Source organism: Dipteris shenzhenensis, chromosome 6 (assembly GCF_047967505.1).
Source record: "Dipteris shenzhenensis isolate YYH24624 ecotype China chromosome 6, Dip_SZ_1.0, whole genome shotgun sequence".
NCBI classification, from domain to species: domain Eukaryota; kingdom Viridiplantae; phylum Streptophyta; class Polypodiopsida; order Gleicheniales; family Dipteridaceae; genus Dipteris; species Dipteris shenzhenensis.
The window spans coordinates 1,610,629-1,624,343 of record NC_141601.1 but is presented as its reverse complement, the minus strand read 5'-3'; the positions used below and the strand labels follow the sequence as shown (position 1 = coordinate 1,624,343).

Sequence of the window (13,715 nt, the reverse complement as noted above, 5' to 3'; positions counted from 1 at the left end):
TGACTCCTCCCCATTGGTTGATTGCCTTTCCTCCCCATTGGTCGTTGACTCCTCTCCATTGGTTCCATGGAGGTTCACCCACTTTTTTATCGGAATCTCATCCTTAACCAAGAGTGATTGAGCCATTAGGTGGCCATTATATTGCAAGGTTTGTTTGTGGTTGCACTTACTCCTACGGGACTTGCAGCATAATGATACACACTCCTTTGCTCCTTTGCCATTTCTTGTGACAGTATAATAATGATGCACTCCCTTTCCAGTCCTCATGGGAGTGAGATCACTTCTCGAAGCCCCTACCTTAGCCTCTTGCCTTTACTAGGTCAAACATGTAGATCCCTCCTATGGGACTTGCAGCATAATGATACATCACTCATTTCCCACTTCTTGTGACAATATAATAATGATGCACTCCCTTTCCAGTCCTCATAAGAGTGAGCTCGCTTCTCGAAGCACCTACGGTAGCCTCTTGCCTTTACTAGGGCAAACATGTAGATTCTGTCTATTTGATCACCCTAGGAGCTTCAACCTCCAATCTTCTAATGTAGTTCCTCTTGCCTTTACTAGGCCAAATATGTAGATCCCCTTCAATTTGATCACCCTTGGAGATTCAACTCCCAATCTCCTCAGGTCAACATGTGTTCACTTGTTGGCCACTTGTGGTCGCTACATGTCCACTCCGAGGTGGTTGGACTCGCTTGGTCTGCAAGAAGCCTAGCAAGAGAGCCCAAAAAACCAAAGACATCATGCATGCCAATGTCAGCAGGCAAGCACGAGGCCCCCAATATGCCCCCACCAACCATCCCCTCAAGATGACCTTTGGCACCTGAGGGAAAGGTCTTCTTTGATCTTTTGTCAAATGCTCTCCCCTAGCACAAGTTTCCTAGCCGCGATCAAAGAGACTTCTCCGGGGCCACATTGCAAGAGGGGACCCCCCCTTGTTCCCCCTATTACCATTGTCACTCCCCCATCTCTAGGCCCCCTCCCCCTCTACCGCCTCCCCCTGCCCCTTCAGCACAACACCCTCACCATTTGCCCTACATGCATTCCTTCCTCCCCCCCACCCCACAGCTTTGACTTCCACCCCCTCCCCTCTTCTCCCGCCTTCTAGCACCCACCCTTGCCCCCTTGCTACGCCATCTTCTCACCCTGGCCAAATTTCAGCTTCCTCGTCTCAATCCTAGCCTGCCCCTTCATCGAGCCAAGTCATGGCTTCCGTTGTGCTAGAACGAGAGACCAAATCCTCACACAAAGCATCCCCTCCTCAAAGAGTTATAGCGGTTGGGGCCCTAGAACTATCTTGATGTCCCAATTGAGTACCTATTCGCTCTAGAAATGTCAGGTTTGATCGCAAAGGGGGTACTAGTGGAGATGTTGGAAGCACTTTTAGTCCTTTCTGGGAGTATATTTTTGCAACCACAGGAGAGGAGGAGTGGACCCCCTCCTCTTTGACTTTATGATGCGGGATCACATGTTCCACATGATGGAGTAATTGGGCCAGCAGGGGAAGATCTTTGGATCATCGATGGTCATATCACCACCTTTCAGCTAGCTTTCTCGAGAGATGGACGAGGCTTACATTTGGCAATCGTTGTGATCCATTTAGGGTGCCAATGAGCAGCTTCAACAGGTTACACATTGGCCACTAAACTAGTGTGCCAGTAGGCTAGGAGTGGAGACCTCCTTCTTGATGCAATGGGTTGTGAGGGTGGGCATTGAGCCAGTCATGCCTTTGGCATGCCAATGTCGCATGGAAACAAATTATTCCCCATCCAAACCCCCACCCAAGTACCCAAAATCCATGATTGTCACAACAGCTTCCACTCATAGGAAGGCCTTGCTTGCCACCCCCCTAACTATCCTCATGAGTTGGACCATGGTGAGTTAGATCATGGTGAGTTAGATCATGCATGGACTACACGATTGTGCACGTCAGTAGCCACAATAGTTGATACTTCGACAGGTTTTGTAGCGAGCATTGGTGGGACGGTTGGTTAACATTCTTATGATACAGGTGCACATGTTTTCGGTTTTAGATATCAGACACGGGTGCTGTCTCCCTTCGAGGAGAGGTGCGTAGGCCTCTAGTTGTGGGCATGTGTTCAAGCAAGGTGAGCTCATAGGAGGACAGGCTATGTGGATAGGATTTATGAAAGACTCCAAGATTGGGATCTTGAATGTGTATGCACTTGCATGTCATCAATGGCATGCCTATTTCTGGAGATGGCTCAATGAGAGCCTCTCAAACGTGGGCTCTTCGATTTTGGGAGGAGATTTTAACAACTTACAGTTCGAGGAGGTAGAGTAGGGGGAGCCTCCTTCTCGGCGATGCCTTTGAGCCCTTGGGAGCGCGGTACTAGGTGGATTTTTTGTAGGATGAGGACTACTTGCTTAAAGAGGAGCTCATGAGGTGAGATTTGTAACAGCTATTCTCAAGGTTTGGGATGTATACAAGAGAGAATTTTTTAGAGGCATCCCACGTGGTTTGAAGAAAGGAGGAAACAGCCCCTTCTTTTTAATGACCTTATCAGATCAGTATTCGGACACACCATTGGGTAGAGGCCCAACCTTGGGGGGGGGTTTGGTCGGATTGAAGCTAGTACAGTGGGAGAGTGGTTTTCTTTCATGGAGGTGCCTCCACTCGCATAGAGACAGAGAGTTTAAGGACTCAAGGATCACATACCATGATAGAGGAGATTGAGACTACAGTCTCTGAGGACTGGAGAGCAATTCACGAGGCACATGCTACACAAGATCATTCATGGCTTGGGTAGTCTACGAGGCATGAGACTTGTCTTTGGTGGTTGGTACTATTAGAATATGAAGCCAAGTTGAGTCAGTTTGGTGTGTTCTAGAGTGAGTTCTAGTCTAGTGTGTCCTATGGATGCCACATGTCACATTGGGAGTTATGCCATATGTATTGCTGTTCATATGTATGTATGTGCTCTATATAAGAGTTGTACTTGTGTAGTTTGAAATCAATCAAGTATCAAGGTACAAGCTGTTTGGTCTACATGTGAGTACTCTTATTTTGCTCATTGCTTAGTCATTTCATTTCCAGTTCATTACGTCTCTCTTTGAGTATCACTATCTCTCTCCCTAGCTTACCCTTTGTCTCTCTTTTCTCCACCATGTGCCTTCATGTGGCATCAGAGCCTCGTTTCCACTTTTCCCTTCTTCTCACTATACCTAGAGGATGAGAGAAGCCCGCAAATGGAAGCTCCCCTCTCCTCAAAGGTAGAGCTCCTTTTCAATCCTTAGCCTCACCATTGTTGGGAGCTTTTGGAGGAGGTGAGCTACATCGACCATTAGCCCGGAATGCCTCACCATCAGCTACCCTTCAGCTCGGATCTATGCCTCGCCATCGGCCGCTCCTTCAACAGCTGCAAATGAGCCAAATAGCCAACCGTACAGCCGTACGGACTGGTGCGCCGTACAACAGGCCTTCTGATCCACTGTACCAGCCTGCCCGTCCACCTTGGAGCTGCTACCCTTAGGACTCCTACTCACGAACCTGCCCTTGCCATCAGCTTCGAGAATCTTCACGCTACATCTACTGGACGTGAGCAACGAGCTTTATCTATTGTTTTACATGATCTATCTGAAGTGATAGATAATGGTTATGAATATTTGGGTACTCTGCCCAGGGATGTTTCCCAAAAATGAATGCAATAAATAATGTGTGTTGAGTCAATAAAGGTCCTATGACTTGGATAGTTCTCCTAAAATGATGTATTCCTTTTATATTTATGGTGTGTTGCTCCATGTTCCTAGTTAGTCCCTAGAGTCAAGAGGGGGATGTACTGTGGGAGCCATGTATTGGCATTAATAGGGTCTAGTTGGCATATGAGTTTCAAGATGTTGGTGCATTGGTCTTCTAGACCTCTAAGTTGTTCATGCATGCATGCTGAGACATGAGCCTTTGAGTCATGTTTGGGACATGAAGCCATGTGAGTGCTCACTGAACCATGCTCAAATTTCAGCCTCTGAGTTGGCATGGGAACCATGTCTAGTTCAGACATTGTAGAGTTTAGTAGTCCTGTCACTATCATGTTCTGTCCTTGGTTCCATTCCAGTAGTCTCCCACCTTGCCTTCATGGGGGGGTGTTAGAATATGAAGCCAAGTTGAGTCAGCTTGGTGTGTTCTAGTGTGATTTCTAGTATAGTGTGTCCTATGGATGCCATGTGTCACATTGGGAGTTATCCCATATGCATTGGTGTTCATATGTGTGTGTGTGTGTGCTCTATATAAGAGCTGTACTTGTCTAGTGTCAAATCAATCAAGTATCAAGGCACAAGCTCTTTGGTCTACATGTGAGTGCTCTTATTTTGTTCATTGCTTAGTCATTTCATTTCCAGTGTATTATGTCTCTCTTTGAGTATCACTATCTCTCTCCCTAGCCTACCCTTTCTCTCTCCCTTCTCCACTATGTGCCTTCAAGTACCTTAAGTCAGTATACTTTCACATTTATAGTGCAGGGCGATGGCGGGATGCAAAGATAGAAGGTTAGAATGAAGGACTTTAGACTAAGAGAGTTAGGGCAATAGCTTATATCAAAAGAGGTGGTACGTCGATCTAGATCCTTGCACAACGGGAGAGGAAATCTTGGAGGTATTGGGTTTGGGAGAGTAGACCTTTGCAAAGGCTTCAGTGGGATCCAAGAGAGTGGTTTTGGATAGATGCTTTCATTTTCTTTTTAAAGCTATTCAGTCAAATTAGATAGGAGGAGTTAGGTGGGAAGGCTTGATGGCATGCCAGCCACAATAGAGCATTGGCACAAACAAGGACTCTCTTAAAGGTTTCTTAAGGATTTTTGGCGCATGCTCTGGGACAAGTACATGCCAAGGAAGATCTCCCACTTCCTTTGGCTATTGGAACACAGAGCCCTTGTAGTGGGCACATTGTTAGGAAATGGAGTCAAGATGAGTTAGTTTGGTGTGTTTTAGTGTGAGTTCTAGTCTAGTGTGTCCTATGGATGCCACCTATCAAAGCCCTTGTAGTGGGCACATTGTTAGGAAATGGACTCAAGATGAGTTAGTTTGATGTGTTTTAGTGTGAGTTCTAGTCTAGTGTGTCCTATGGATGCCACGTGTCACATTGGGAGTTATCCCATATGCATTGTTCATATGTGTGTCTGTGCTCTATATAAGAGCTGTACTTGTCTAGAGTCAAATCAAGCAAGTATCAAGCCTACAAGCTCTTTGGTCTACATGTGAGTACTTTCATTTTGTTCATTGCTCTTGCTATTTTATTTCCATTTCATTATGTCTCTCTTAAGTATTCTTATTTCTCTCCCTAGTCTACCCTCTCTCCTACCATCTCCACCATGTACCTTAATGGAGTATCAGAGCCTCCTTTCCTACCTTTCCGTTCTCCATGCTCAATATAGAGGATGAAGGAAGCCCGCAAATGGAAGCCATCCTCTCCTCCATGATTGAGCTCCCTTCCACTGGTTTCTCCCCATCTTGTTCTCTTCTCCTACCTTAGCCTCACCTTCGGAAGCTATGGAGCTTGGTTTTTTGCCCACGTGAAAAGGAGCAACTAGGTCACCATTCTTGTGGGCAATTGTGGGCGTCTTTGTAGAGGAAAAAGACAGCTCATTTTTGCTGTTTTGGGGGCATTTTTGTGAGGAAATAGTTGCTTACTGTTGTGGAGATGTTTCTACTACTGGTCGTCCTAAAAACGACCTCATTTGGAGTCCGTTTTTTAAGAAACGACCATATGAAGAGAGCCGCTGCTACATCGGTCATTATGCGTGCCATTGCTGCTCATTGCCTCTTCTCCTCCACATGAGCTGAGCTATCCTCATTTTGCTCACAAATTGCTGCTCCATCTCCCGCATGATGACATCTCTATCCTTTGTCTCTTTTGCCTTCAGTTTCATCTCTTTTCCTGCTCCTAAAGTTCTGAAGACTGAAGTTGCCATTTCCGGAGATACGCAATCTCTTGTGCAACAACTTTTCAGCCTGAATTGTTCCCCGGACGACGAGGACAAAATGGCTGTCCTCATGATGAAGAGTATGGAAGAGTCACTCGTTTTGAGCATACTCTTGAAATACTTAGGCTTGCCACGACTACCTTTGATGATATGGTGACTCTTCTTCTCGAAAAAGATCACCTAGAACAAAGAATCTCTAATCTATTCTTCAAATACTACAGAGACTCTTGCCTCCTCCAATAGATGGAAACCCAGCCTACATCAATACATGGAAAGACAAAGCCATTCAAGCCTCTCAAGTGCACCTTTTGTAACAAGCTTGGTCATACGGAGGACAGATGCTACCAGAAGCTTGCCAAATAGCAAACTAAGGACCATGCCAGTTGGGTTGCAGTTGCCGCCGCGAGTGACGATGAAGATGATGACCCTCTGACACAAGTTTATGCTCTTACTCCTGAAGTCCGGCATCTCTCTTTCCCTCCACAGGACGATGGAGATGATGATCCATATATTTTCTAAGCATGTTCTATTTGGGTACTCTGCCCTAGGATGTTTCCCCAAAATGAATGTAATAAATCATGTGTGTCGAGTCAATAAAGGTCCTTTGCCTTGGATAGTCCTCCTAAAATGATGTATTGCTTTTATATTTATGGTGTGTAGTTCAAACTCATATATGATGGTCCTTTCAAGGTACTTGGGGTTTTTGATCAAGGCACCTTCAAATTAGCTGACCTACATGGGAACATATTTGACAAACCAATCAATGGTTTCAGGCTCAAACCTTATATTGGACCTGATCCCACTCAAGAAAAAATAAACACAATCTCTCTACAACTCTGCAAAGACCTCAAACACGATGATATATATGTTTCAACTATTCAGATTGACAAATTTATCTTTAACAGCCTCCGACTGCAATCCACCACTAGTCCGACAGACAAACATGAAACGTGTTGTTTCATCTACAACAATGTTCAGGTATGCTCTAATCCAGAACAGCTCAATCCAATCAATGATGCAGGTACGCCAAACTTCAATGAAGAACCCACATTGGTGATCTTGGCTCCAACAATCATCCGACGACAATCCGACTCCTATTGCTTCACTTACACGTGCACTAGGCACTCCTCTCCCTCCTTCACCTCCTCCTTGGGAGAGGACCATAACACCTCCTCCAAAGGAAGGTGGTCCTTCTCCTTTTACAACTAGTGCATGATGCTTTTTCCTAAAGTTTCTGTGGCCAAAACCATAGTCTTGACCTTATCCTCCAGCCATACATATAATATTGATCGTGAAGGAGAGGCTTTGCCCAAATTGATCTATCATGTCTCTACTTAGTCCCTGGAGCAAGGAGGGGGATGTACTGTGGGAGCCATGTATTGGCTTTGATAGGTCTATTTATCAGGCCTGGCATGTGAGTTCCAGGATGTTGGTGCATTGGTCTCTTAGACCTTTGAGTTGGTCATGCATCCATGCATGATGAGCCTCTGAGCCATGCTAGGTGAGCCTCTTCGTCTATACCATGCTCACTAGCCTCTGAGCCATGCTCACTTGCCTTTGAGTTAGCATGGGAGCCATGTTTAAAACTAGACCGTCATTGCACAGTTCGATGACGGTCATTGTCATGTTCTTGGTTCCATTCCAGTAGTCACTTACCTTTCCTCCATGGGGGGGTGTTAGGAAATGGAGTCAAGATGAGTCAGTTTGGTGTGTTTTAGTGTGCGTTCTAGTCTAGGAGTCAGTTTGGTGTGTTTTAGTGTGCGTTCTAGTCTAGTGTGTCCTATGGATGCCACGTGTCACATTGGGAGTTATTCCATATGCATTGGTGTTCATATGTATATCCACGCAACTGGGACTCCAATGTAACAACTGAGGATATTGCCTTTGTGTAGTTGGGCATCGATTCTCATTACTGAAATGACTCAATATGTGCTGAGTCGTATGGTGTATGGTGTAGAAGATGAGTTTCGCCTAAAGCTGAAGTGAAAGAGTCCGACAACCATGGAGCATGCAAAGGAAATTGCAGTGAAGTTTGACAGAATGTCTAGTGATCGAGTCATCATTCCTCCTTTTCCTTTTGTAACGAGTATCAAAGTGGCTCACGGTGGATTTGCCTTGACAAAACCTCTTCTTACACTATCTTCTCCTTCTCCTCGAGAGCATGCATCCTCTACCCCTATTAATGTTCCTTTAGTTCCTGATCTTGTGAAGAACATTGATGAGCTCCATGGGGAATTGGTGGATTTGAAAAGTAAGGCTACTCTTGCTCAATATGATAAGTCCCAGGTGGTTTGTCATGGTTGCAATAAAAAGGGGCACTACCAATTAGAGTGTCCAAATATCCCTCAAGTGCATTTCATGGAGACTTCCATATATAAGGGCTATACTTGTCTAGTGTCAAATCAATCAAGTATCAAGTCTACAAGCTCTTTGGTCTACATGTGAGTACTTTCATTTTGTCCATTGCTCTTGCTATTTCATTTCCATTTCATTACGTCTCTCTTTGAGTATTATTCTCTCTCTCCCTAGCCTACCCCTCTCTCTCTCCCTCTCCACCATGCACCTTCACACATGGCTTAGGTTTGCTCAGTTTCCAATTACATGCTCAGGATGTGGTTTCATAGAGGAGTCTTAGAGGCACTTATTTGGGATTGCCAGCTAGCACAAGAGGTTTGGAGGAGAGCTTTGAGGATGGTCTTAGGATTCAGGATGAGATGGTGGTGACCAAGGGAGCAGTAGCCTGGGTTATAGATAGAGGACCTACTCGTGGGTACGAGGACACTCAAGGGAGGTTGTAATTCAGATTGGCAAGGAAGAATTTGACCATCGTTCATACTTTGTACTTCACAGAGATGGTGTGGACACCTAGACATGTCATAGATGGTAGCTGATAGCGAGCATTGTTGCCTGGTACATCTAGACAACTACAGGTGCAGGCAGGCCGTTGAGCAGCAGACCACATGACATTGGCCAGCATTTGGCTAGATATCATTCACACTCTCCGAGGCATATGGGATAGAAACTAGGGAGATGCGGATTGCGCTAGTCACACAAAAGGGAAGCCTCTATCAGTATATGGGAGCCAGGCCCTTTGCTTCATTTCACAGATGGTGGTATAATATGGCATTACAAACCTCCAGAGTAGCTATTTGTTCAGCCCTTTGTACGAGGTAATCCCCCATAGTCAAGCCAGGGGGATACCATTGTATTTTTATATTGTACCCTTCATTGGGGAGTTGTATTTTCCTTGGTGTCCATGTCACTAAGGAGTTTATGAATAGAATGTTCTTTTTTCTGCAAAAAAAACTTTCCATAATTAGAACCACAAAATCGTACACTTTCTGTTTATAAATTCTGCATCTACATAATGTGGGATATTAAAATTTAAGAAAGCCATGTACATCCAAGGTTGGTTTGATAGAAGTCATGAATGCATTTAAATGAGTAGCTATGAACTTTGTCCTTTAAATTATTTTCAAGAAAATAGCTCTGATTCATGACACACAGTGATTTTCTGGCAAAATGCAGATGGGCTCATCATTAGAGTCTGCTTAACATAGCATAAAATTGATTGATATTTCAAGGTTCATAAATTTTCTTATAACGGAGTTGTTAGAATAATCACACAGGATATAAATTGTTCATTCCATAGTTTAACTTAATGCTGGGCAGCACTGTGTTGTCCCTAAGCACGGTTAGCATTGCCTCATCCCAGGCATTATGTTCCCCAAAGAAGTATAAATCAGTTCATGCATTGTTTCATGTACTTTGTATCACACAAAGACCAATTCACTACAATATTCACATGTGCAGGCAATTAGCTGGATCAAGAAAAAAGAAGGGAAGCTGCTTGAAGGGCGTGTTAAGACATTCAATGATTCCGATTTCTTGAAGCAACTTGAGTTAGCAGTGCAGTATGGATTCCCTTTTATGTTTGAGAATGTAGATGAGTACATTGATCCAGTCATTGATCCAGTTCTTGAGAGAGCTACAACTTCTGCGCCAGGGGGACGAAAAATCATCAAACTTGGTGATAAAGATGTTGAATGGGTATGACATTTTACCTAGCTTGAGGACAATATATTGTTTTGTTATGGTGTCAGATATTCGGTTGGCCAAGTTATAGGGCTTCCGTTTCTGGTCTAGAATCCCATGGCAGAACAGGAAAAAAATAAAAGAAAAGGAGCAGCTCAATAGAATAACAGAAAAACTAAAAAGCATTTGGCTGCTATGTGCTAAGCTTCCCTGGAGCATGGTTTTCTATCAAATTTGCACACTTCCCCCATTTTCCTTAGGATATGTTCAGCATGTACATCCTCCTGTATTATTGACTATGATTTTAATGACATGTCTAGCCTCCATGTGGTCAAAAGTTTCTGTGAGTTGGTCTACAAATCCGCTAACTAAATGTTAGGTAAAACTGCAGCAATCTCTCGTTAACAGAGACAGAACCCTGCTAGATAGTTAAAATTGTTGTTCCAAAGGATGGAGATGCATAGCAATTCATCAACAGGCATTTCCAGGCATTAATCACATTCTATCTTTACTCCAATGGAGGCCTTACAACATCTCACATGAAGTCATAAGCGGTCTGGCTGTGAAGGTTGAGTAAGAGATTGCCCAAGATGTGCCACCAAAAAATCTGCCAACAGCTAGCCTCCTCATGCCCTTGCATCTGAATACGTGGTACATCATGGGTGCTTGTTTTTCAAAAGGGCATCTTTGCTTCTGCCTTTAACACAGGTCTATGTACGTCACGATCCACATGATTCAAAAGTAGCTGGAAGTAGCTGGCCACTGAGGCATGCATGAGTCTTTGAAAAAGCTCAAACGATGCCATTATTGGCCACAAATGTGGACAGATGTGTTCACCTATGTCTCCGAGTGCCAGATTTTTCAGATTTGCTAGAATATGCCCCACAGCAAGCAGGCGGGACTCCTTATGCCACTTCAGATTCCGGATCAGCTGTTCGAGCAGATCAGCTTGGATTCATCACCAACGGCAAAAGGAACCAAGAATACAATGTGCTTTGCCATCGTAAGCCAATTCAGTAAGTATGTTATGTTGATTCCTTGCAAAGGCGCCATTGATGCACATGACACCACATGCATTTTTCTCAAGCATTGGTACCCAATCGTGTGCCATTATATCAGACAGGGAGTTCACCGGTTAGTTATCGCAGAGCCCATTCGATAATTCCAATAGAGGTTGTCTGCTGCTGCTCCCCGCTGCTCCTGCTGCCCTCCTTCCTGCTCCCCTCCTTGCTGCCCCCTCCCTCCCCTCCTTGCTTCTCCTCCCTCCCCTCCCCTCTACCTTCTGCTCCCCCCGCCTCCCCCCCTGACTCCCCTCCCTCGCTGCTGCAGCCCCCCTGCGCTGCTGCCTCCTCCCCCCCCGTGCGCAGCCTCTTCCCTCCCCTCCCTCCTACCTGCTGCTCCCCCTGCCTCCTCCCCCGACTCCCCTCCCTCGCTGCAGCAGCCCCCCCGCACTGCCGCAGCCCCCCCCTGCGTGCTGCCTCCTCCCCCCCGCGCGCAGCCTCTCCGCTCCCCTCCCTCCTACCTGCTGCTCCCCCCGCCTCCTCCCTCCCCTCCTTGCTTCTCCTCCCTCCCCTCCCCCCTACCCCCTGCCTCCCCCCCAGCTCCCCTCCCTCGCTGCTGCAACCCCCCCGCGCTGCTGCAGCCTCCCCTTGCGCGCTGCCTCCTACCTGCTGCTCCCCCCACCCCCCCCTCTCTCCTCCACTCCTCCTCTCCTCTTTCCCCCCTCCTCTCCTCTCCCTCCTCCTTGCTGCCCCCCCTATCCCCTTGCTGATTCCTCCTCTGCTCATCCTCTCTCTCCCGCTTCATTTCCAGACGATCCAGGATGATGGCAGCATTTCGGAGGAGACTTACTCATGGAGATCTCGCCCCACCAGCCGCTCACCTCACCTTTGCCCAGATTTGTACTCTCATAGCAGGAGGCAGAGTCGATGGACAGGATTTCCAGTATTATTTTGGTTCTCAGACTCCGTGACACCTGGACTTGTATCTTTGCATTGGCATATTGTGCTCATCCCCCCCATTTTGCACCCGGGGGCGGTTTCCTTGCATCTAGTTTACTCTGTATTTAGGCTCAGATTTGACATTATGTACTTTCACTTGCATTATATTGCGTAGCACTTAGATGATATTCGACGATGCCTCTTCTTTGGGGCACGTTGATTTTGTGCTATCTTGTATGCAGAGTTCTTGATGTCCCATGGGCCCATTTTGGCCTCTAGTGGACAATGATACACTTTCTTTCTTCTTTCTTTCTTTCCCTCCTTCCTTTCACCCTCTCCCCTCGTCTGGAGTGCCCTATTCTCCGTTAGGGGTCTCCTGGGCTTCAGGAAAGCGGACAGAGTTCTTCCTTGCATTTGAATCGGCCTTTTCCACCTCGATTGACGAATGGGTTCCCACTCAGTCAATCCGTTACCGTCCACACCGGCCGCGAGAACCATCACTTTCTCAAAAGACGAGCTATAGCAGTTGCAAAAGGATTTGGAGCATGAGTGTTCCACGACTCTCTTCGCACGCATTCACGACTCTCTTCGCACGCATTCATGGCTCCCACCCCTCCAGGTCACAAGCTAGAGATTGGATGCTTGCGGCACTTCCCTACGAGCTCGCCCCCCACCTTAAGGATGTTCGTTTGTTGGGACGGGGTTTCTTTCAAGTGTGCCTAGATTCCCCGGACGTCACGAGAAACCTGCTACAAGCCAGGTTTCTATTTCTAGGCTACAAGAGGATTTTTTTGTTTCCTTTCAACTGGGCTTTGACCCAGTTGAAGAGGACAAGCAGGGAGTTTCTGTTTTCATCAGGTTCCCTGGTCTCCCCTCAATTTATCACAGGCTTCTTTTAGTTATTGGAGAGAGGTTTGGTGTGGTAGCAGAGATCCCCCCTCTTCCTGGCGAGCCCTCTTCGGCCGCTGAGGCGGTCACGATGGATGGGGTACCCAGGGTTAGGGTCATTGTTCACGACCCTAATATTTCAAATGACCACATCATGCTACAGCGACCCGATGGGTCCTTCTTCCGCCAGAGATTTGAGGTTGCAGGTCTCGGCAGGACCAGTGTAGGATTTGCAGATCCTCGGGGCACTTCGCCATAGATTGCCCAAAGAAGAAAAAGAGGCCCAAAAAGCAACCAGCTCGTACTAGCTTACGACAGAGAGCAGGAGCAGGACTTACCGCTCCACAGGCACCGCCTCAGACATGGGCTCCCCCCCCTCCAAGGGCTACTCGAGTCCCTCCTCCACCCCGCAGCACCTCTGGCCCATGGTGGGTTCCGATCGCGGTTAGGCCCTCTACTTCAGATCACACATCCACCGCTTCGGCGGAGGCTACCCCCTTGGAGCCTCGGGAGGAGACTAGTGTTCAGGAGCCTTGTTCGACTCCACCCCAGGATCAGGCTGCACCTTCCTTTGCAGCCCAGGTTGTTGGCACCTCATCCGCAGCACTTCTTGATCAGGACTCAGTACAGGTGCCTCCTTCTGTGGATAGAGGGAAGGGGGTCTTACATTCTATCCCTGCTTCGATAGGAATCCTTCGCACCCCCTCCCCAGGACTGGCTCAACGAAACTCCTTTTTCGCTCTGGAGAACTTCTCTGACCTCCCAGATGATGATTTTGTACCTTCCACTTTCGGAGAGCCAGTTATCGGCATCCCTCTTGAGAGATCTTTCTCTCTGTCACCTGTGGACTTTCATCCCCTTGGACCTCGTGTGTATGGTAGGAGGTCAGCTCCGGTGGAGGGTTCTTTTTCCGCCA

General features: G+C 46.8%; 1 protein-coding gene across 1 annotated transcript in view; it reads left to right on the top strand.

The window, feature by feature from the left end:
• Positions 1 to 13,715, top strand: part of LOC147900632 (dynein-1-alpha heavy chain, flagellar inner arm I1 complex-like) — a 714,561-nt gene that overhangs the window by 637,548 nt on the left and 63,298 nt on the right. Inside the window, exon 57 of the mRNA XM_087375690.1 lies at positions 9,750 to 9,986. Within this exon, the coding sequence (XP_087231816.1) occupies positions 9,750 to 9,986 (237 nt within the window). The remainder of the gene's footprint in view (positions 1 to 9,749; positions 9,987 to 13,715) is intronic.